This window comes from Vipera ursinii, assembly GCF_947247035.1.
Source record: "Vipera ursinii genome assembly, chromosome: 7".
Taxonomy (NCBI): domain Eukaryota; kingdom Metazoa; phylum Chordata; class Lepidosauria; order Squamata; family Viperidae; genus Vipera; species Vipera ursinii.
Window position 1 is genome coordinate 48001587 of NC_139521.1, and position 25606 is coordinate 48027192.

A 25606-nucleotide genomic window follows, 5' to 3' on the forward strand; every position below is an offset into this window, starting at 1 on the left:
TCCCAACTCTCCAGTTCTTTTTGAATTTTCCCCCATAGTTTTTCATAATTATTTTTATATAGCTTTGTATTAGAGGGCGACAAAATCACCCCCAAATATTTAACCCTTTTAACAATCTCAAATCCAGTTAATCCTTCTAAGAGAGCCTTTTGCGAAACTGTCATATTTCTAGCCAAAATTTTTGTTTTCTGTGTATTAACTTTAAATCCAGAAACCTTCCCATATTGTGTTATTATCTCCATCAGGTCCACAACAGAGTTCTCTGGCTGGGTCACTGTAACAACCAGATCATCTGCGAATGCTCTCAATCTATAGTCCTGATCTCCAATTCGTATCCCCTTAATTTTTTCCGAATTCCGAATTTTAACCAATAATATCTCTAATGTTAACACAAATAACAAGGGCGATAACGGACACCCTTGCCTTGTGCCCTTCTCAATATTACATGCTTCTGTCAAACTATTATTAACTATAATTCGGGCAGTTTGTTTTTGATATAATGCCCTAATCCACAGGTCGGCAACCTGCGGCTCCGGAGCCGCATGCGGCTCTTTGAGCCGTCTCTTGCGGCTCCCAGCCGCCCGTTGCGCGCGCACCTCTTCCAACGGGCAGTGGTGCGCGCGCACCTCTCCAAATGGAGAGTGGCACCGCCCGTTTGGAGAGGTGCACGCGCACCTCCCCGAATGGGCGGAGGTGCGCGCGCACCTCCCCAAACCTTTGGAGAGGTGCGCGCGTACCTCCGCGCGAATGGGCAGCGGTGCCGCTCTTTCAGGAAGCCCGCCTCGGCCCGTCTGTGAAGCTGCCGAAAGCGGCAGCTTAGCAGACGGGCCGCGGCAGCTTCCGCAAAGAGCGGCACCCCTGCCCATTCCGAGAGGTGCGCGCGCACCTCTCCGAACGACCGGAGGTGCGCGCGCACCTCCCCAAACCTTTGGGGAGGTGCGCGCGTACCTCCGCGCGAACGGGCAGCGGTGCCGCTCTTTCAGGAAGCTGCCGCTTTCGGCAGCTTCCTGAAAGAGCGGCGCCGCTGCCCCTTCGCTTTCGGCAGCTTCCTGAAAGAGCGGCGCTGCTGCCCCTTCGCACGGAGGTACGCGCGCACCTCCCCAAAGGTTTGGGGAGGTGCGCGCGCAACTCCGGTCGTTCGGAGAGGTGCGCGCGCACCTCTCGGAATGGGCAGGGGCGCCGCTCTTTGCGGAAGCTGCCGCGGCCCGTTTGCTAAGCTGCCGCTTTCGGCAGCTTCACAGACGGGCCGCGGCGGGCTTCCTGAAAGAGCGGCACCGCTGCCCCTTCGCACGGAGGTACGCGCGCACCTCCCCAAAGGTTTGGGGAGGTGCGTGCGCAACTCCGGTCGTTCGGAGAACGGGCAGCGGTGCCGCTCTTTCAGGAAGCTGCCGCTTTCGGCAGCTTCCTGAAAGAGCGGCGCCGCTGCCCCTTCGCTTTCGGCAGCTTCCTGAAAGAGCGGCGCCGCTGCCCCTTCGCTTTCGGCAGCTTCCTGAAAGAGCGGCGCTGCTGCCCCTTCGCACGGAGGTACGCGCGCACCTCCCCAAAGGTTTGGGGAGGTGCGCGCGCAACTCCGGTCGTTCGGAGAGGTGCGCGCGCACCTCTCGGAATGGGCAGGGGCGCCGCTCTTTGCGGAAGCTGCCGCGGCCCGTTTGCTAAGCTGCCGCTTTCGGCAGCTTCACAGACGGGCCGCGGCGGGCTTCCTGAAAGAGCGGCACCGCTGCCCCTTCGCACGGAGGTACGCGCGCACCTCCCCAAAGGTTTGGGGAGGTGCGCGCGCACCTCCGGTCGTTCGGAGAGGTGCGCGCGCACCTCTCGGAATGGGCAGGGGCGCCGCTCTTTGCGGAAGCTGCCACGGCCCGTCTGCAAAGCTGCCGAAAGCGGCAGCTTTGCAGACGGGCCGTCGCCATCGGGCAACCGGGAACCGGTTCCATCTCATTTTTTTAAAAATGGCAGCCGCGTGCGTCCGCGCATGCGCAAAAAAACTTTTTGCGCATGCGCGTGCATGGACACACGCACGCGGCTCCCTCTTTTTTTAATTTGTGATGGAACCGGTTCCCAGTGGCTCTTTTTCTTTTTTAGGTTGCCGACCCCTGCCCTAATCGGTTGTAAAAAAATTTCCCCAAAATCCATTTTATCTAAAACTTTCAACAAGAATTTCCAATTCAATTGATCAAAAGCTTTTTCAGCATCTAAAAAAATTAGCACCGCAGCGATCTGGTTGTTCCTTTCCAAAAACTCTAACACATCAACTATATGCCTCACATTACTTTTCATTTGCCTACCACTAATAAACCCCGTTTGATCCCCATGAATCACCTGTTGCAGAACCCTCATCAGTCTATTAGCCAAAACCTTAGCAAATATCTTGTAATCTGTATTTAAAAGCGATATCGGTCTATAGTTTTTAACTTGAGTAGCATCTTGGTCTTCCTTCGGAATCAAAGAAATAAAAGCTGTTCTCCAAGACGGTGGCACCTTTCCCCCCCTCTGGATTGTCTGGAACAGTTCCTTTAACGGTTTTATCATCTCTAATTGTAAATTTTTGTAATAGGCCGCAGTCAAGCCATCCGTACCTGGTGCTTTGTCCACCTTCAATTCCTTAATTGCTGTAAAAATTTCTTCTTCTGTAATCAGTTGATTAATCCCCTCTTTTTGTACTTGCGTAAGAACCGGGATGCTAGCATTCTCCAAATATATAAATAAATATACAAGGACAGATTATTTATCTAGGGTCTGTAATCTGTGCTCTTCAGGCAGAAATTAGGTGTCCAGTTCAGCCCTTCTACCCTATTGAGCCTCTGTGCTATCAGCCCCCTCTACCACAAAGATCCTGCAGGAGAAGGGCAGTGTGGGCAACCGTGGGATCTGGCAGGGTGAGATCTGTGAACCATAAACCCAAAGCTTTCGCTGTGTCCCTGCACAACAGATACAGTGCCCTTTCTGACCTTAATAAGGACATTAAGGAGACAGGTAAAGGTATCTGTGATAATAACTCAAATAAGCAGGGGATCGTGGTCCAAGATGAAAAACTTGTTTTCGACAGGGAGAAGTGTGAATCTGGTATTACACACCAGTCATGCAAGAACAGAAAGGCATCCAAAAAGAGAAGCCACCTTCTGGTTGGTGATTCAATTATAAGGGATGTAAATTTAGGAAAGGACACAGAGGTTTTGAAAGAGGTCAGGTGTCTTCCAGGTGCTACTGCCAGTAGGGACAAGAAGCGTATTTCTAAAATAATCAAGAATGCCAGCAAGGACTGTGATGTGGAGGCTATTGTACATCTTGGCACTAATGATCTGTCCCAAAAAGATGTACTCTCTGTGCAGAATGATTTCCAGAGCTTGGGGCAGGAACTTAGCAGAATAGGCTGTAGGCTTACTTTTTCAGAGGTTTTACCGGTGTATAAGGAGCAAAATGGAAAAGGCCAGCATATAGCAGAATTTAATATGTGGCTAAAGGAGTGGTGTAAAGGAGAAGGCTTTGGTTATATTAGTCACGATGTCTGTAGCTGGTCCAATGAAAAATTGTACAAAAGAGATGGTCTGCATCCATCCAAGAAAGGGACTGAGTTACTTGGCAATAAATGCACAGCTTTTCTGGAGGAACATTTAAACTAAACAATGGGGACAGTGAGTTAATTGATACAGAACTTCACTGTCCCCGGCAATCTAAGAAAATAGGGGAAGTCAGGCACTACACAAGTTATGTAGCAAGTAAACACAGGGTCAGTCATAAAGGATTCAAATGTCTATACACCAATGCGCAGAGTATGAACAGTTAGCAGGGTGAACTAGAAATTCAGGTAAATGAGGGCGGGTATGATATTGTTGCCATTACGGAAACATGGTGGGACGAAACCCACAAATGGAACACACAGCTAGAGGGATTTAAACTATTTAAAAGAAACAGACTAAACAAAAGAGGAGGTGGAGTTGCTCTCTATATAAGAAATAACTTTATCTCTACAGAAATAGAGCACAACAATGACGAAAACTGTAAACTTGAATGCATTTGGGTCAATATAAAAGGGGAAAAAATGACATTGCCATAGGTGTATATTATAGGCTGCCCAACCAAGCAGAGGAAATAGATGAACTTTTTGCTAGTCAGCTAACTAAGGTATGTAAGAAGCACATCACAATAGTAATGGGGAACTTTAATTACCCTGATATCAACTGGGAGACAAACACTGCACCAAGTGGAAGATCAAACAGATTCCTGACAAACCTAGCAGACAACTTTCTCTCCCAAAATGTAGAGAAGGGAACTAGGGGATTAGCCATATTGGATTTAATTCTCACAAACAGAGATGAAATGATAGAAAATGTTGAAGCCACAGGAACCTTGGGGGGAAGTGATCATGCAATATTGGAATTCAACATTCTGGAGGCACAAGCAATAGAACACAGTCAAACTAGAGTCTTGGACTTTAAAAGAGCTAATTTCAATAAACTTAGAGAGACCTTGGAAAGAATTCCATGGATGAGAATCCTAAAGGGGAAAACAACTCAAGAAGCTTGGGAAATTTTAAAAAGTGAGATAATAAAGGCCCAGTCTAGTACAATACCAACAAAGAAGAAAAATAACAGCTCTCAAAAGAAACCAGCATGGCTGCATAAATAACTTTCTGATAAATTGAAAGATAAAAAGGACAAGTATAAGAATTGGAAAGAAGGGCACATAACCAAGTCAGAATATCAGCAAATAGCCCGTGCCTGCAAAGATGAAGTGAAGAAAGCTAAGGCTCAAAATGAACTAAGGCTTGCGACCAAAGTCAAAAATAACAAAGCTTCTTTCAACATATAAAAAACAAGAAAAAGTTAAGGAAATGATTGGTCCATTAGTGGGGGAAAGTGACAAGAAGGTGACAAGCAACAGGGAGAAAGCAGAACTATTTAACTCATTTTTTGCATCTGTCTTTACACAAAGGGAAAAAACAGTCCAACCTACCAAAACCACTGCCATAAAAAAACAGAATAGAAACGCAAGTTAAGATAGGCAAGAAAATGGTAAGCGAGCACCTGTCCAGCCTAGACGAGTTCAAATCACTAGGACCAGATGGATTACACCCCAAAGTTCTCAAGGAACTGGCAGACGTGATCTCAGAGCCACTGAACTATATTTTTCAAAGATCCTGGAGCACTGAGGAACTACCAGAGGACTGGAAGAGAGCTGATGTAGTTCCCATCTTCAAAAAAGGGAAAAAAATAAATTCAGGAAACTACAGACCTATCAGCCTGACCTCAATACCTGGGAAGATTCTGGAAAAGATAATCAAACAACAAATCAGCAAACACCTTGATGCAAACAAAGTCATCACTAAAAGTCAACATGGGTTTGTCAAAAACAGATCATGCCAGACAAATCTTATTGCATTCTTTGACCAAGTGACAAAACTAGTGGACCAGAGGAATGCTGTAGATATAATTTACTTGGACTTCAGTATGTCATTTGATAAAGTAGATCACAACCTACTACTTGATAAGATAGAAAAATGTGGGTTAGAAAGCATCACCACCAGATGGATTCGTAGCTGGCTGACAGGCCGTACTCAGCGTGTGGTCCTCAATGGAACTGCATCTACATGGAAGGAAGTGTGTAGTGGGGTGCCCCAGGGCTCTCTTCTGGGCCCAGTGCTCTTTAAAATCTTCATTAACGATTTGGATGAGGGGATAGATGGGGAATTCATCAAATTTGCAGACGACACCAAGCTGGCAGGAATAGCTAATACTCCAGAAGATAGGCTTAAAATACAGGAGGATCTGGACAGACTTGAACACTGGGCGCTATCTAAAAAAATGAAATTCAATGGTGAAAAAAGTAAGGTTCTACATTTAGGCAGGAAAAGTCAAATGCACGGGTACAGTATAGGTGGTACCTTGCTCAATAGTAGTAACTGTGAGAGGGATCTCGGAGTCCTAGTAGACAATCACTTCAATATGAGCCAGCAGTGTACTGCAGCTGCCAAAAAAGCCAACACAGTGCTAGGCTGCATTAACAGAGGGATAGAATCAAGATCAAGTGAAGTACTAATACCACTTTACAATGCTTTGGTAACGCCACACCTGGAATACTGCATCCAGTTTTGGTTACCATGGTGTAAAAAAGATGTTGAGACTCTAGAAAGGGTACAGAGAAGAGCAACAAAGATGATTGGGGGACTGGAGGCTAGAACATATAGGGAACGGTTGCTGGAATTGGGTATTTGTAGTTTAATGAAGAGAAGGGTGAGGGGTGACATGATAGCAGTGTTCCAATATCTCAGGGGCTGCCACAAAGAAGAGGGAGTCAAGCTATTCTCCAAAGCACCTGAAAGCAGGACAAGAAGCAATGGATGGAAACTAGTCAAGGAGAGAAGCAAGCTAGAACTAAGGAGAAACTTCCTGACAGTTAGAACAATTAACCAGTGGAACAACCTGCCTCCAGAAGTGGTGAATGCTCCAACACTGGAAGTTTTTAAGAAGAGACTGGACAGTCATTTGCCTGAAATGGTATAGGGTTTGCTGCCTGAGCAGGGGGTTGGACCTCCAAGGTCCCTTCCAACAACTACCACTACTACTACTTTCTTCTTCTTCTTCTTTCTCCTTCTTCTCCTTCTTCTTATATTATTATTATATAACTTCATATTAAGCTACCGTATTTTCCAGCGTATAAGACGACCCGGCGTATAAGACGACCCCCTACTTTTAAGAAGATTTTGAAGGTTTTGTCTTATACGCCGGAAAATACTTACCCGCCGGCCCTCCCGCTGCTCCCGCGCTTCTGCCGGCCACCTTCTGCCTGGTAAGAGTATGCTTATTATTAGGTCTTCTATGTTTTCTTTTTAGTCCTCAAAATCAAACAAATATAAGCCTCCAACAATCTTAAGTTACTCTGATGTTTCCAGTTCTTACCGTATTTTCTGGCGTATAAGACGACCTGGCATATAAGACGACCCCCGACTTTTAAGAAGATTTTCAAGGTTTTTCGTCTTATACGCCGGAAAATACTTACATGCCCTGCCCTCCCTGTCCGTCACAGAGGAGGCGAAGGCCCGACTGGCCCCGCTGGCCCTCCCGCTGCTCCCACGCTTTTGCCGGCCCCCGAGGCGCAGCGTTTCCCGGGCGGCAGGCAGCGCCGGAGGGCAGCCGCCACCCCGCCACGGCCGGCGCCCCTCCTGCTTCCCCCCCGGCCTTGAACTTCTCCCATTCGGCGCAGGGCGGGGCAGCTCCGCCCGCAGCCTCTTTTTTAGAACTCACGTGCCGCTTCCCTCTCACTGTCGGCCGAGGCGCGCTCGGCTCGGGCTCCCGGTCCCTCTTCCTGGCTGGCTTCCCGCCCTGCCCCTCATGGAGCTGGACTGGGCGTGCAGCCTCTCGGTGTGGCTGCTTTTCCTGGGCACCTTCTCCTCCCCCCGCGCTCCGCTCCTTCCCAGCTCACTTGCTGCCGGAAAGCATGCTGCTTGGCAGCAGCCTGCAGGAACCCTACAGAGGGCGCGCACAGGCGCAGAGCGAGGACCCACCCTCCCCAGGGACTTGTAGTGCAGCAACCAGATTGACTTCTGATCAGCGCTTCTTCGGGGCACACATGGCCGGGAAAATGCGTCAGAGTCCCAGGTACCTGTAAGGCGATCAGCCTGCTTCTCCCCCATTGCCCCGCGTGAGTGCCTTGCTGGCCGCCGAACCCTGCCTTTTGAGCAGGAGCGGCCTTGCCCTGCTTGCCCTTGGCCGCCTCCGCGGGTACCACTCTGGCGCAGAGCAGGCGAGGCCAGTCCCCGTTTGGCCCGCCAGCTCTGGGAGAGCTCCGCACGAGCGCCTCGCCGGCTGCTGAACCCTGCCTTTTGAGCAGGAGCGGCTGTCAAGCCCCGGGCTCGACAATCAACCGAAGTGGGGGGGGGAATCCGTGCAGCAACCCGTAGCCTGCCAGCCGCTCGTTGCTCCGCTGATCAGCTGGGAGGCTGAGACTCCGGATTTGAGCCACCGACAGAGCACAGCACAGGGAAGACGTGCCAAAGCTCATCCCAGAGCATCCCGCTGCTGGAAGCCTGCTTGCAAAAAGCAGGGCGGGCAGTAGCAGCTGCTCACGGCGCCTCCTTCCCCCCTCCCGCCGCCCTCTCGCCTCACGAAACTGCCTCTTAGTCTGGCGCGCAGCTCCGATCCCGGCTGCCTGCTGGCTCGTCTCGTTTGCGCTGATGCGCCTGAGCGGCTGCTTCTCCCGTCCTCGGCGGCTCGCACTCCAAGTTGCAGCGCATTGGAGTAAGCGCCGGCAGAGGCTGCTCTTCGGTCACCCGCCGGGAAACTTGCCAAACCGGGAGAGCGACTGCCACGCCCATGCCCCGCCTGGGACGCCGCGCCTGCCTGCCTCTTAAAGTGCCCACCCTGCATCCCTCTGGCCAAGGCAAAGGCGGCTGATGAGGACACCGACCTCGCTCCACGGGCGGCGGGAAGAGCTGCCACGTCTGGGGACTTCCTTCCTTCCTTCCTTCCCCCCTCCCGCCGCCCTCTCGCCTCACGAAACGGCCTCTTAGTCCGGCGCGCAGCTCCAATCCCAGCCACCAGGCTGGCTCGTCTCCGACAGCACCGCCTGGCGGAAGCGCATCCCCGCGGGGGGGGGAGTGGTGCTGGTGACAGGTGAGTCCGGCGGGCGCGAGGCCCTCCCCTCGGGCCAAGAGCCAACGGGCAGCGCCGCCTTCGCGTGGGGAGAGCCGCCCGACGCTCCCGCCCAGCCGTGTCCCGGAGCCGCGCCGGAGTTTTTTTTCCGGCGTATAAGATGACCCGGCGTATAAGACAACCCCCCAACTTTTGAGAAGATTTTCAGGGGTTCAAAAGTCGTCTTGTACGCCGGAAAATACGGTATCAGTTTACGCATTATTAGACAATATTGTAGATAAAAGGAAGGATGCTTATCCAAGGATAGAAAAAGAAGGTAAAAGTATTTTAATACATATTTTTTACAGAGAAGAAATGTGAAATGTGAAAGTCTAAAGTACACAGTAGCAATTATTTATTCCCCCCATAATATCTACTATAGCTTTAATAACCAGTAAACTTAGAACTGTCTTAAATTGACTTCCGGTGGCTCCGCGGCGCCGGAGACAGCCTTCCCGGGCTGCCCGCGGCTCAGCTGTGTGATTTTTCGCCCGAAACAGCGCCGATCAGCTGTTCGGGCGAATTTGAAGCCCCCTCCTCGGGAGAAGAGGAGGGGGTGAGCCCCCAGGTAGGGGTCGAGTTCTCCGGGGCCGCCTGAGCTTGGAGCTTGGGCGGCTGAAGGATTGAACTCCCCCGTAGCCTGGGCTGCTCCCAGCTGGCTAGCGTCTCTGCTCCGGACTTTATGGAGCAGAGCCAGGCGTCTGCGATCATCCCTGCTTGAAGGAGAGACTATGAAAGGAAAAGAGCAGGCAGAGCAGTACAAGAGGGAAAGATGAAGAGATGAAGAGGATTATTTTATTTTACTCTCAAGCTTGATGGACTTTGCTTAAAACTTAAAGTGAAAGTGCGTCACAATTGTAAGTAAAAGATGGCAGCTAAACCTCCCCCTAGAACTTTTCGGAGTGCTGGAAATTCTCCGGTGCAACAACAATCATTACTGCAGGCGTTGCATTCTCCTGATGTATTGACATCGAAGGATCTTGAAAAACATACCCAGTTAATTTTGGAGTCAATGGGTGTTAAATTTGCACAGATGGAGGAGAAATTGGAGAAATTGGAGCAGAGAATGGAAGAAAGGATGGAGCAGAAACTTAGAGAGATGAAGGTAGACATTTTGTCCTCAGTGCATAAAGTAGCTAAATGTGTGGAGGTGCTGGATGATCAAGTGGAAGACTTGACTCAAAGGAATGCTATATTAGAAGCAAAAGTATTGGAAATTGAAGATTTAAAAGACAAAATGGATAGCGAACAGAGTTTGGCTCAATTTTACCAGATGCAGTTTGCTGTTAGAATTAGAGGCCTAAAAGAGAATATTAAGGAAGATTTAAAGCAGCTGGTTTCTGAGGCTTTTGAGGGGGTATTGAACCATCCAGCATCTGAAATAAAACAAGGCATGGACAAAGTGTTTCGTGTGAATTCGTGGATTGCTAAGCAGAGAAAGTTGCCTAGAGATGTGGTGGTTTATTTTGTAAAAAGGGAAATTAGAGATGAAGTTATACAAGCTGCCTATGATACTAAAGTTGTGATTGCTGGTCAAGAAGTTTTGGTTCTAAAAGAAATTCCTCCAAAGATTTTAAAGAGAAGGAAGGACTTTATATTTCTTGTGCAAGAGCTCAAGCAAAGAGATATAAGGTTCAGATGGGAGATCCCAGCTGGGTTGAGCTTCATGTATGATGGCAAAAGGTACTGTTTGGGTACTGTGAAGCAAGCGCATGATTTTTACAACAATGTTTTAAAAGCAACCCCATTAACACTTCTGGAAGCTGCAGAGGGATCTGGAGAAGGAGAACATCAAGAGGATGAAGATGGACAGATAGACGAGAAGGGTACAGGAGGAGATCAAGCTGCAACTCTTTTGGATGATCCTAGAGAACAGAGGGTGACGCGTGCTGCCTTAAAACGCTCAAAAAAGAAATAAGACCAGTAGAAATCTATGGAACTTCCACAATATACTTATAGTCAAGTGGTAGTTGTGTTTTTAAGAGTTTTGGGATGATATGTCTGGTAACAGAATGTTCAATTTGGAATTAATGGACAATTTACTACAGAGGAAGAGGAAGAAAGTTTTGTGGGTTAATGCGGGTTAATTTGTGTAAGAACTATCTATTATAGCCTATTTTGGCTAGAGAGGTTAATAGGGATAGGTGCTTGTGATGTGTAAGTGAGAATATGTCTAGGTAATAGTGAATTGTGGAAGAACATAGATGGGAATGATGCTAGTTTTCTTTTATTTTAGTTTTTTATACATATTTAGTATTGTTAAGGATTGGTTTACTCTATATAAGCTAGAGAGTGATGGATTTTAGAGTTTATAATTGTTAGTATATGATTGTTTATGATTGCTTTTTAGATATATACCTTGTATTTTGCTCTGGGAAGTCGGGGGGGGGGAGGGGGGGAGGAGGGGAAGTAGAGGGGGGGGAGGCAGGGGAGGGAGGAGGGAGAGGGGGAGGGGGGGAGATAGGGGGGAGGTAGGGAGGGGAGGAGGGAGGGGGAAGGGGGTTTTTTAAAGGAAAATTGTATTTTAAAACTTTTCAATAAAAAAAAAAGAACTGTCTTAAATTGTCAAATCATGCTGTGTACTCCAAAGTCCTATTGACTACTAATGTATGGAATGATGAACATAAAATCTTATGATGTCACGTCATGAGAAACGTTCAGCTACAAATAGTGGTAGGAAAAACTTTACCCAATGTTTTTCAACCTTGGCAACTTTAAGACATCCTACCATGGGATCATACATGAAACTTCCTAATGTACTGAGCATTCATAAATAATAAATAACATGGAATATAGTATTCCAAATGAATATTATATATTTGTGAATAAATAATATGGAAGTTAGTTTAGTGACTGTTTGAAGTTACAACAGCACTGAAAAAGTGACTTATGACAATTTTTCACATGACTGTTGCAGCATCCCCGTGGTCATGTGATCAAAATTTGGACACTTGTCAGCTGGCATGTATTTAGGATGGCTGCAGTGTTCTGGGGAACTGACAAGCAAAGTCAATGGGAAAGCCAGAAGGAAAACAATGTCTAGGATGGACAAATCTGCTAGTTTGGGTTTTATTTGAAGCAAAAACAAATGTTTGTAAAATGTGCTATTTAGAAGCAGAAACATTTTATAACACATAGACAAATAAGTTACAAAAAATATTTCCTCTAAGCTCTTTTATTCTTCTTTTAAAGTATAAAGCTTTAGGGCTTTCAGCCAGACTATGTATCTATTTCGTCTTCAACAATTTATTCCACTTTGATGATTTCAGATATATATATATCTGCAAGCTGATATAAAATAATTTGCTTTACAATCACAGAAATATTGTGTACAGAATTTAATTGATTAGCAATTTGCTAATCTACTTTTTGCCTTCAAATTTTGCTGAATTCAGAAAAATCAAAATAATTTGGAATGGCACCATCATGCACTGAAAATATGAAAATATCTTGCCTCCTAAGGCTGAAAGGGCAGTTGTAATGTATGGAATAACTATGGTTTTCTAAATTTCATTTATGATTAAATGGTTTATGGAAGATAGAATTGTGAGTTTCTCTTCTAAAGGTTACATGCATTTCAACATTTTCCTAGCACTTTAGAGCAGACATGTCAAACACAAGGCCCGGGGGCAGGATCCGGCCCGCGAAGTGGTTTCATGCGGCCCGCAAAGCCATCCTGGAAACAGTGAGGTAACGGCCCCCACTGCCTTGGCCCTGGCCCAGAGATCCTCCTTTTGCCAGAGACCCTCAGATCTGTCCCACTCCTGCCCAGGCCCCCATAGGCACCCTTGATGCAAACGATGTAGAGCTGGCCACGCCCACCCAGTTGGCCATACGCACTCTAGCCACACCCACCCAGTAGGCCACGCCTACCCTGGCCATACCCACCCGGCCCCTTGAGGGCAACCAAAATGCTGATGCGGCCCTCAATGAAATTGAGTTTGACACCCCTGCTTTAGAGAGATCAGAATAGAATTAGTGTATTCCCTGGGTAAAAGGTTGTTCATAAAGAGGAGGGATTAGAGCATTTTTATGTCAAGTAAACTAAAGAGCAAGGGGTCAACTGACAATATAAACAATTCAAAAAGGCAAGGAAAGGGGAACCAAACATATGTGACGAAGTTCAGTGTGGTTTCTGCTGAGATAACTGCCTGTCAGCAGAACTGTGAGAAGTGATTGATATTTCACTTATTTGCAGCATATACTCTGGTTTTTCTTCAGATCATATAAATCTTTCACCTTTCTTTCCTTAATGTGTTGAAAACTTCACAGGATTATGTTCCAAGAGTGCTAATGACCAGATGACTGCAAGGAATATAAATCCTTCCATTCCCTGCTACCTTTCAGTCAGAACTGCTTCTTTGGATGAGAAGTGAAATGGTCTTCAAGGAAAAAAAAACACAAGAAAATCCAGTTGCTTTTTGAAAAAGCACCTTTGTGACAATCATGGCCTGGATGATTGAGAATACCCACAGACAGACAGAAGGAAACAGTTCTGTCCTACTTAGTGCTTCATACATGTACAACGCATTTGAAAGATTTCTGGCATAATTTCACAGACTGTTAACTGTTGGAACTTACCCAGGTTGTAATAAACTACTTCACAGACAAAACCGATGAGAACCAACTGCTATCATAAATATATGGATGTATATATGACCATTCCTTCCAAAGAAATGGCTCCTATAAATAGAGGCCTTTGTCTGAGTCTAAATTAAATGTAGATTTGGGCAGATAAACTACAGGTAGTCCTTGATTTACAACAGCTTGTTTAGTGACTGTTCAAAGTAACAGCAGCACTGAAAAAAAGTGATTTCTGGCCGTTTTTCACACTTATGACTCCTGTAGCATCTCCATGGTCACTCCATGAAAATTCAAATGCTTGGCAACTGATTTATACTTATGACTTTCCATATGTATACAATTATTCTGCTTTGTTCCTTTATCCACTATAAAGAAATTAGAACAGAATGTGCACTTATTATTCTTTATGTACAAGATGGACAGACACTTTAAACATCCGAATGAATTGAAAATTCTACTCTATTCCCATGAAACATAAAGCTAATATAATTTTTACTTTAAAAGTCTTCAAATGTACTATTAAAGATTATGGGAAAGATTTGAAATCTTGGCCTATCTGGAATTACTCTGTGTTACTTGGCAGTTCTAACAATACCTTCCCCTCTTTTACTATCCAAGATCTCCTTTAACTAGGAACTATCAGAGGTTAAGTCTGGAATTTTTTATATGGAAAGCAAGCGCTTTAACATTTTAGTTGAAGATTATATGAAAAATTCTACAGCTAGGCACTTTATACTTTCGGGATATATTTCACTTGAAATTATGAAATTTTCCCCCCAAACATTAAACCTCTCTGATTCTTCTTCGGTTTTGTTTCAATGCTTTCATATAACATATAAGCATAGTTAGCTAGGAATAAACCCTTACCGGTATTTTAACAATTACAGTATGCTCTGTTAAAATATCACTGATTTTTTTTCTCAAAAGGAAGCCAAGTCAGAGTCTTCTAAGCCTTTTTATATTATGCAATAATGGTCGGAAATAGACTGAATTATTCACCTGTAGAACACAAAACACTATATTATTTTCTATACATTAATAAAGTATTAAAAAAACAATGCCTGCAGATACTGCAGAGGTACTAGTCTTTAATTTACAAGCATGACACTGTTTTGATCTGTTTGCCTAGGTATCTAAGACAGGGACAACTGCTATAAATTGAATGTTTATTTTTCTAGTAAGAATCTGAAGTAGCCTTAAAGGGCTTCTTGAATTATTTATGATGATCCCATATTTTTAGGATACAATTTGAAGGGGTAAAGAATTTAAAGAAAAACAATAATATTATGTGTGATTTTATTGCTACCATTCATGTTTTTATACAAACTAGATCAGATCTAGAAACAAGAAAGAAATGATTTACTACTGAAATTTCCATTCTGGTAACTGCCCATAATAACAATAACACACTGAGTGAAAAGGATGAATATAATCATTTTTAAGAAACTGTAATATTAAAATGAAAAGGATAAAGTACTGTATGTTCTTACAACGGGTTTCCAAGCTATTCAAATAGCTTAAAAAGAAAAGCACCCATATGTGTAAAAAATGTACTACCTTACCTGAAATGGTAATGTAGCATTATTAACATTCCTTTAGGCTTCTGCTACTCTTACATAATATATCTGGGCTAAAAGTAGACAATTGTATTTCTTTGTCTGTATTGCAAATCTAATAATGAATTACTATCTCATGGATACCTATGTAAGACTGAACATAAATACAAGAAAATTATCTTTCTGACTGCCCAACGCTGGAAGCAAAAATTATTCAACAGTAATTATAAATGTAGTAGCCATGACCACTGCAATAAACTATTAAATCAAAATGAGTTCTTTAGTTATGGATTATTGCTTATAGCACAACCAAGTGTAGATGTGGGTCTCACTCACTGCAGCTACAGAAATAAAAAAGAAGCTTGTCCCTTATTTATTTGTGTAGGCAACAGAACCAGAAAATGTCCTAAACCATCTTAAATGCTAATATTCAGAATGATTTGTGTCTATTCTACAAGGAAGTTTTGATTCTGTGACCTCAGGCAATTTTATACCCGATGCACCATATTTACAGCAAGATAAAAGACAAGGAATTTTCACAGAGAACATTGGAAGATGAAACTATAAAAGAATTTCAAAGCAGAATAAGTATAACAAACTCTTTGCATAAGTACTTGAAAGTCCCTCTCAAGAGATCAACAGAGGTTTTAAACATTTCCTATACAAGATTAATAATAATCTCAGCGGTTTTATGGAATTGTCATACAATTCCCTCCCAATGTTTTTGTGCAATGACAAAGGAAATAATAATTAGCAATAAAACTGTCAGCCCAAAATAATATTGCAAGTAATTACTGTACATAATTACAACCTTCCATATTCTAATGCCTTCAAAAAATATTGGGATGACAATTCCCAGAATCCCCACCAACTGGCTTTTGGCTAGGAATTCTGGGATTTCATGACCAACATATCTGAAGGGCATTAGATTGTAGAAGCTCCTGCAAAGCTCAAGCAAAGTGTATAAATATAGCCAAAAGACATAATGGAAGAAAATACAGCAGTCATTTTAGTTTTATTTAAGACAGGGGTGGGAAACTATGGCCCTTTTATGACATGTGGACTTCAACTCCCAGAATTCCTGAGACAGCCATAAAGAGGCCATAGTTTTCCCATCTCTGGTACCCTTTTAACTTGAAACCTATAGAAAATTTATGTAGCTCAGGATTGAATTGTGAAGTCCTTGGTTCTGTCTAGGCTTGTAGACATTTCATTACTAAACTAGATAACATCAGTGCGAGTGAGTGTGGGGTTGCTCTCCAGTTGTTGTTACCTAGTTGTTACCTTGTTCGGTAAGGTAAGGTCTGCAAGCAAAAAACCCAGCTCAGAGAGAACCAAGATTTCCTCATATATAAGCCCCTCTCCCCACCATCAATAGTAATAAGACACCCACCCACCCCCAACAAAAGAGCTAGATCAGGGGTAGGCAACCTCGGCTCTTTTATGACTCATGGACTTCAACTCCCAGAATTCCTGAGCCAGCATAGCTGGCTCAGGAATTCTGGGAGTTGAAGTCCATGAGTCATAAAAGAGCCGAGGTTGCCTACCCCTGAGCTAGATCAACACAGGATATGGAGAGTGCAATTCGACCCGAATCTACTCATGAGTAGTCAGTCCCCCTGGAGGCTTGCCTTCCTGATAAAGAAAGGCTGAGTGCCTCTTTTCCCAGAGGGGAGACCGCTGCTCTTACCAGTGATCCCTCCGCTGCCTCCATCGCCTCCGTGCCCCTTCCTCTTCTGCAAGATGAAGTAAGGGTTGGCCCGCTCCGTGATCCACAAGGCATTGGCCAGCAGCACCTCCTCCGGGTTCACCCACATCCTCCCGGCCAAGACAAAGGCAGCCCCGGGGAGCTTCTTTCCGACGGACGCTCTTCAAGAACGCAGCCTCCCTTAGTCCTCAGCGCCCTGCCCAGTCCGGAGAGGCGCCGCCAGCAGCTCGGCGGGACCACGGCTCCTGGGTAAGGCGGAAGGCAAGAAAGAGCCGCCGCATGCCCGCTGAACCTCCCGCGTCGTCGGCCAGAGGTAGGAGCAGTTATCAGGCTCGGGAGTCACGTCGGAGCGGACGCGGGAACGAGCCGAGCGGTGACCTCAGAGCGGACGACGCGGCGGCTGAGCCCGCCCAGCCTCACTCCTGCCGGGCGGCAACGCCATCTCCCATCCAGCCCATTGCATTAGAGCCCCGGGAAGGATGCGGTTGCAGAACGAGGACCGCATCCGACCAAAACCCAGAAGAGGGAAGCGGGTGACGGTTCGGAATCGCCTTCTGCGCAAAGCAAACCCGGAAAACCCGTCTTCCTTGTATAGACCTCTTAGTCCCCGCCGCTTATGCGGAGGAGGCAAGGTCAGGTCTATCAATGGAGGCGAGCCAGCTGCCTGGCTCAGATCGGCCGTCCTTCCTCCATCTAGGAGTGCGCCAGCGCCTTTCGGAGCTCGCGGCTGGCAAACCCCGCAGTGTCCCCGCACGGGTTACGCAAAAAAAAAAAAAAAGCACCCCGGATTTCGGATGATCACGTCCGATCGCCCCTACATCTACGGGGCCACTCGCACGACAAACCTATCGGGGCTTGTCCCCGAAACGGGACGCGGTCACTGTCCGACAAAGGACGCCGTAAAGGCGGATGAGGAGACGGCCGGCTACCCTCGTTCAAGCGCACTCAAAGCCAAAAGAGGTTAAGCATCTTCCGCTGGGTTGCTAACGTCGCGATCGCTTAGATCGCCCGGCCCTGCCCAGCCAGGGATGGCACCGAAGGGGAAACACCCTGGAACGCGCTCTGCTCGGCCGCGGATCTCCATGGCCCGCCCGAGCCTATCGCCTGCGGAGGGGCTGACGCGCCAGGTTCCAAAGAGGCGTGGCCTCCGCTGGAACAGCATGCGCAGCGCGCGGTGGTTGGCTTGGCGCTTCCTGCAATCCCAAGAGCTGGTCACGCGGCCTCTGCATCCTTTGCTGGGCTTCGAAGCCCGCAAGCTCCACCCAAGCGGCTGGAGCCGGCTTAAGGGCCCCAGCAGGAGCTTGCCGTTTCGTGAAAGGTAATGCGGAAGAAGAGACACATTTTTTTTCCTCTTCTGCCCACAGAAGGTGCTGGCGAGACAGAAGGAATCGCCAATTTCTGTTTCTAAGGGGACCGCATTGCTCAGGGGTCTTCAAACTTGGCCCTTTTATGACTTGTGGACTTCAACTCCCAGAATTCCTCAGCCAGCAAAGCTGGCTGAGGAATTCTGGGAGTTGAAGTCCACAAGTCATAAAAGGGCCAAGTTTGAAGACCCCTGGCATTGCCAGTCAGTAGTTCTATCAGTCCGGTTAATTTATTGAAGACATTTCTATTCCTCAAAGCAGGTGTTGGCAAGGGATAAAACTATAAGCGCACAAAACCTTCGTCATCAATAAATACAGATAACCAGCATTATTAGATTGGCCGAGAAAAATTAGACCACCCTAGGAGTCGAGGTAGAAGCAGAGGTATGAAACCCAAGTTCTTTACTGCCATCCGGTGGAGGTCTGAATCAGGTCTTGTAGTCTATGGTAACAGTAGAGTAGTTTTTACTATGCATGGAAAAAGTAATTTGTGGTCCTGTGCCTTACAGTTTGTTAATATTCCTGCATATTAGTTCCTATGTTTCAGAAGATGATATTTCACTCTTGTAGTGTTTTAAGGTGCAATAATACTGTTTTTTAAGATAGGGAGCTACCATTATAGCAATCCTGGAAGATGTTTATTTGGCTATTTTTTTGTTAGGGGAAGCTTTATCTCTAGGTGAGGGACGTGGTGGCTCAGTGGGTTACCACGCTGAGCTTGTGGATCAGATGGTCGGCAGTTTGGCGGGTCGAATCCCAAGTGCCGCGTAACAGTGAGCGCCTGTTACTCGTCCCAGCTTCTGCCAACCTAGCAGTTCGAAAGCACGTAAAAATGCAAGTAGAAAAATAGGGACCACTACGGTGGGAAGGTAACAGCGTTCCGTGCGCCTTTGGCGTCTAGTCATGCCGGCTACATGACCATGGAGCCGTCCTCGGACAAGTGCTGGCTCTTTGGCATTGTAACGGAGATGAGCACCGGCCCCTAGAGTCAGAAACGACTAGCACGCATGTTCGGGGAACCTTTACCTTTTACCTATCTCTAGGTAAATCATTCTAAAAGAGATACCCTTGAGGTTAAGCTATTTAACTTTGGCTCCAGCTTTATGGTTCTTTAGTGAGTGTTTTCAGGTTGACTGACTTATCATATTGGGTGACATGTTAGCCTTCCCTCAAATACATTAGGTAAATGTCCATAGTTTGTTTTGCAGGCTGTGAGTGAGTTAGTACAAAGGTGGTTCTTTATATATCTGTGAAATATATTTACATTACATTTATGGCCGTGCAAAATTTCTCTCAGAACTATTATTTCAAGCTGTGAGAATTATATTATTGCTAAATAAAAATATAGAGAGAGATTAAATTATACAGTAAATTCCTTTGTTTATAGTTTCCTGTAGAAAGTAAACATTGCTTCATTATACTACTGATAGTTGTGGCAAGAATTTTTGAATATAGATCAAATAAAATAATGTGCTCTCGCTGCTCAAAATAGTCCAATAAAATGATGTTCATGATTATACATCCAATATAGTATTATCAGACAGGTAAATAACAAAAACAAATAAGAACTGGAAACATCAGAATAACTTAAGATTGTTGGAGGCTTATATTTGTTTGATTTTGAGGACTGAAAAGAAAACATAGAAGACCTAATAATCATACTCTTACCAGGCAGAAGGTGGAATTTAGAAGCTTAAGAGTTTTATGGAAAATGCCTTCCCTCTCCATTTATGGCTGGCATATTTGTCATTATTATTTTGCTTTAGATTGGCACATCTCATCTTAAAAATATTTAGTTTTGGAGAAAGAGCTTAACCTAAGCAATATCAAAGTAGATATGACTGCTTGTAGTACACACTCTAGCATTGCAAACTCCTTTGAACTTTTGGTCTGTGGTAGCTTGTTTTTCAGGTAGCTAAAGGGCTACAAAACGGTTCAAGAAATTAAATGAATAACACAGAAATGCACTTGTAAGTCAATTCAGAATTTCTTCCACTATAGTTTTCCAAGAATATTACCTTACAAGTAGTCCTAAGGTAACAATCACTCCTTCAGGGATTGTTCAAAGTTACAATGGTGCCGAATGGTTATGACTGGTCCTCAAAGTTTTAGCTGCCCCAGCATCCCTGCGGTCATGTGCTCATGATCTGGACCCTTGGCAACTGTCTGTCAGCCTTTCCAGTTAAACCAGATAGGAAACATAAGCTAAATCTACTTTATTGTAAGGCTACATTAACAGAATCTTGCAAGTCTGAAAGCACAAAACTTCCTACCACCATTTTTAACTGCTTGATCCATTAGGGTGGGTCCTTTCTAAGATTCTTTTTCTGATTTTAAGTTTCTGGGGGCTCTTGTTGCTCTTGTCTGTTTCTGAGGCACCATGTCTTCCCCTCTTTCCCCAAAGTCATCCCTACATTCCATTTCACTGGCTCACACATGGTTGCAGTGTCTTGTGGTCACATGATCACCATTTGGGGCCCTTGCTTCTTTCCTCCCACAAGCAAAGCTGTTGGCAGAAAAGCCACTAGTTGCTCTTGTAAGTTGCTTCCATTCCCACTATTTTTCTTCCCCATGACTCTGGGTGTGAAGTGTGAGATCCTGGGGATGTCATGTGTAGCCAAGCTTGCATGGTGGTACAACAGCCACCTGATTGCCTTATGTGGCACCTTGGTGATCACTAGCACACCCTCCTGCCTCCAGCAGCAGCCACACCTAGTTGTGTTCACATTGGTTGCAACAATTACTTTCATATCCTATGCTCAGCCATGCTTGTGCTGCAGCTACCACTTACCCATCCTCTGGCCTGGTTATAAGATTCCCAGGATTCTCAAGTTCCTGTCAGCTTCCCCATTGACTTTGCTTGTGGCAAGAAGTCACAAAGAGGTCCTTGCTTAATGACTCACATCGTCACTTAACAACAACAACTAGGAAATGCCTGGATTGCCATTATTAAGTGAAACAGTTGTGATGTTGCCGTTATCACTCCATTGTTTAATGATGGAAATTCCAGTTTAAATTATTATAGCTAACCAAAGACTACCTGTAATAATTAAGTGGGTAGTCTACACAAGGTTTGCAACCCCAATTATTTTTATATAGCTGATGAGGTACTCTCCTTCTTCTGTATACACAGCTAGCCTAGTATGAATAGATCATGATCTTTTGCTGCTAGTAATAACAGAGGAATAGTAAACTTGAATGACTTAAATGGAATTGTAAAAAATATAGGACATGATGCTCTTCCTGTGACTGTGCTTAGGACTGGCTGCTTTGCTTCTAACATTAGCCACAGGAAGGAAGTCATCATAAGCATGAATGAAGCTTTGTTTTATCCCCTTCCCCTCCAGTATCCTATAGAATACTGTGCGGCGATGATGTTCCACAGTTGCTATGGAGAAGGCTTTTTTTGGTCCCACTAGATGGACCTCCTTAAGAGAGGGGACCCATAACATACCTTGCTTCCCGGGAAAAGAGTCATTCAAATAAAAGCAAATCAGCAAGCAGTGCAACTCTCACAAGAGAGATGAAACACGTGTAAATCTAGACTTGCACAAAACTATGCAGGCCACCACATTTTGAACCAACTGATGCTTCTGATACTTTTCAAGGGCAGTTCCATGTAGCACACATTGCAATAGTCAAGACAGGAAGTGATTAGAGCATGGGTTACTGTAAGCAGAATTAGTTGATCCGGGAAAGAGTGTAACTGTTACACAACCCCCCAGTTACTCATAGGTCCTGGCCACAACTGCCATTTGTTCCTCAATATTTATCAACAAATGCCTATGGAACAAATTCCCTATTCTGTCAAAATAATTAATGTTGAATTGTTATGTACTTAAAAAAATCAACTAAAATATTTAGCATTCAGCTTATCATTAAACTCCAGTAGCTTACATATAGACACATTATGTTAACAATATAAACTTCAGAATTAAAAACAATCATTGATGTCAAAAATATGACATTAAAGCTTTTAAAATTTTAACTGCGCTTAGATCTGATTCCTTAGGGAGACTTTTAGATGTTGTAGCGCTGTATTATTATTATTTAAATCAATCTGTAATTAAATAATATTAAAAGATTTGTTTATAAAGTCATCATAGCAGAAATGAATAATAATGACCTTTTGTGTTTGTTTTATAAAAAGTTACATCCTTTTGAATACATATTTTTACATTATGTACTTTTGCCTTTGGCACGTAATGGAAAAACAGCCAGTAAAATTCTTTGCATAAACAGAATCATTCATACACATCCTAAGTTTTATGAATATAAAATTCAAATTGTATGTAATACACTTGTAAAAGAAACTGAAAAAGAAATAGATTCATTTTACAGTAATTTTTAAAAAGGTATATTTTCATACATTTCAGCAAAAATGGATGCTGCATTTAAATGTGATCAACACCAATCTTCCCCATCAAGTTGTGTTCTTCCTAAAGCATATGGAATTGTTTGCATTTGCTTGTGACCACAGAAGTTACGTTAATGTTGTTATCACAAAAAAGGAACACAATTGGTTTGTTAGTAGTTTGTAAAAAACCCTGCCTATTTTGCAATGTCAGTATGCAGTTTTGTGTCATATGACTCCCGGATGTGTTAAGGACTGAGAAAAACCTCATTAGTAATTAGGTTGGCACCTTGGGCTAAGCTGACATTTTTTGCTATATTTAGGAACTGAGTCAGCCGCTTGGTGTTACAACTGCTGAGAATCTCAGTAGACTGATATCAGAGCTTTATGTAAGCCTTGGCTAAAACCCACCAAAATACAGAGTGCAGAGTTAAAGCTGATTGGCACAGCTGTTAGAGAAACACAGTAGCTTTCTTGGCATGTTGTTTTATTTCTCCAGAAAAAGGACTTGAGGCAAAAAGAATATTAAGCAGAACTTAATCTGAAACACGAGGAGAAGCAGCTTCTGTGAAATTTCATTGAGGGCTTCTTATACCAGTCTTGCTGTTGTGTAAATGAGCAAATAGGGATTTCAAATTCATCTTTCTTGTGTTTGGAGAAAAAGGTTTATAATTTCCCAAGCCTCAATTCCCAAGCCCAATATCATGCTGTTCTACAAATTACATAAGGTATAAGACAACAGAAATTTGCATAGAGAAATTTGTACAGCAGAAATATCTGTTGTAGCTTCTTCCTAGTTACTCCTGTGTTGAGGCAAAGAAACTGGCAAACCTGCCTCTTTTAGAGTTCTGGGAAGTGATAAACCTCTGCCCAAAAAGAGCCCAGCTGACAGGTCACTGAGATGGTGGACAGTCTGGTATGAAAATATCTGTAGGCTGAGCTATTTTAGAATACCAGCAGACCATGTTCTGAAATAGCCCAAGTCACAGGTTACCACCATTGTACATTTCTCCTTAGTGACTCCTTATTCAGCCAACTTGAGCAGTGGCTAACTCAATCACAGGTGGCTGCCAACTTTAAGAAGAAATATTGCTGAAGGTTTTTTCAGCATTGGTGACATTAATTGCTAATGACAACCTTGGAAATGTGCGAGGGCAATTCGGAAATAAACCTCCATTTTGTTATCAATGACAGACACTTGCAGATACAGAACTTTTATTATACACATTAGAAAACTACAACATTATATTACTTTTTGACATGATCACCATTCAAATTGAGGCACTTGTCATAATGTCTTACAAGATTTGAAATTTCTTAGTAGTAGCTTGGCGCCAAATCTGGGCTATGGGGGTGGTGGTGCTCAAAAACATCCCAATGGAACTGCTTCCAAAGTTCTTGGGTGCATTTAGCGATGTGCAGGTTAGCATTATCATGAACCAACACCACACTGGAAGTGGTGCCATAGAAAATCCTGCCAAATGTGTAGATGCCAAAGGAGTACTGCTAGTGAAGTTCTTTTTTTTATTGAAAAGTTTTACAATTTTTAAATACAATGGATTCCCTCCTCCCCCTCCCCTGTCCCCACCCCTCCCCTCCCCTCCCCCTCCCCGACTTCCCAGAGCTGAATACAGGGTATAATAATACAAACATAAACTAAAATATGCTAACAACAAAAATAATACATTAAGTTCTATCGGACTTTAACTCTCCATAGTCATAATATTAATAAAGTAACAAATAAATAAAGTAACAAATAATGCTAGTGAAGTTCATGGAGTGTGGTTCAACCATCAGTTCAGAAGTCTACTGTGAAACATTACGAGAACTCAGATAAGCCATCCATAACAAGTGTTGGGGCATGCTGACTTCCGATATAGTGTTGGTTCACAATAATGCTCATCTGCACACCACTAGATGCACCCAAGACAACTACTAAAGAATTTCAAACCTTGTAAGATGTTATGACACGTGCCTCAATTTGAATGGTGATTATGTCAAAAAGTAATGTAATGTTGTAGTTTTCTAAGGTGTATAATAAAAGTTCTGTATCTGCGAGTGTCTGTCATTGATAATCAAATGGAGGTTTATTTCCGAATTGCCCTTGTAATACAAAGGTAATTGAATTTGGAAAGGACATGCTTCTTCTTTGGAAAGTTGTTTATTCTTTCTTCCTTGAAGCTGTCCGTTGATACCATCTCAGTGATAGTTATTTTTCAAGATCAAGTAAAAACACTACTGTGACATCAGTGAATGCAAAAGGAATGGGAATGGGATATATTTTTCTCCAGGGAAAAGTAAAAAAAAGTCCTTTAGAACAGTGTTTTCATCTCCCAGAATTCCATTACTCTTAAAGATGTCAAAGTTAAGAAACATTGTCTCAGATAAATGTATATCTGTTGAATAGAAATGAAAATGATTGATGAAAATCCTTAAACTCACAACTCATGGTCAGATTCAACACAATTTCATGGTATTTAACAATTGGATCAAACCGGTCAGTCCTAGAGGAGATCAACCCTGACTGCTCTTTAGAAGGCCAGATCCTGAAGCTAAAACTCAAAATACTTTGGCCACCTAATGAGAAGGAAGGACTCACTGGAGAAGAGCCTAATGCTGGGAAAGATTGAGGGCAATAGAAGAAGGGGACTACAGAGAATGAGGTGGCTGGATGGAGTCACTGAAGCAGTAGGCGTGAGCTTAAATGGACTCCAGAAGATGGTGGAGGACAGGAAGGCCTGGAGGAACGTTGTCCATAGGGTCGCGATGAGTCGGACACGACTTCACAGCTAACAACAACAACAATTGGATTCTGGTTAAGATGGTGGAGAGAGCGGGAGCTCTGGAGCTGCTATTCTTGTAATGTTATGCTGTGTGCTGTGTGCTTTTTTGTGGTTTGAGGGATGTTTTTTGGAGTGGCACTCATCTGAAGGAAATTGCACTTCTCAGCTCAATTTGGATTTCTTTGGCAACTTTGCTGGGCCAGCTGACCAGAGATCTGTGCTGGAGGATGATAGCACTTGCTGTCTTGTGGGTTTCACTGTGTTTGTCACATCTGTAAACTGGGCAGGCTTTTTTTTTAATTTGGGGGGTACTTTTTTGGACTGGCTTGGCTGCTCCTGAGGGGTCTGCTGCTCTGTACAGGGTGCTCTGAGGTGTGCTCAGGCTGTTTCATGCTGGACTGAGGAGTGGGCCAGAGAACAGACTACAGTAGGACACAAGCTGTTTCTGTCTCTTTTGCACTTGCCATATTGACAGCATTTTGGGAGCTCAGCAATGCTCTAGAAGAGTCCCCTATTTCACCATTTGCTCTGTCATTGAACTGAGACTTTGGAGGTGTGGCAGTGGCCACGCTGGGGAGGGGTTGCTGTAGAGTGGCATACCACTGTGCCCCCCCCGCTGATACCTTTTTGCCT

General features: G+C 44.3%; 1 protein-coding gene across 2 annotated transcripts in view; it reads right to left on the reverse strand.

Moving 5' to 3' along the window:
• TBC1D9 (TBC1 domain family member 9) overlaps positions 1–17541 on the reverse strand; it is a 61696-nt gene extending 44155 nt beyond the window's left edge. For both annotated transcript variants that reach the window (XM_083366958.1, XM_083366957.1), the window contains exon 1: positions 16455–17541. In XM_083366958.1, the coding sequence (XP_083223084.1) occupies positions 16455–16581 (127 nt within the window). In that variant the 5' untranslated portion in view covers positions 16582–17541. The remainder of the gene's footprint in view (positions 1–16454) is intronic.
• Between the last annotated feature and the right edge of the window lie 8065 nt (positions 17542–25606).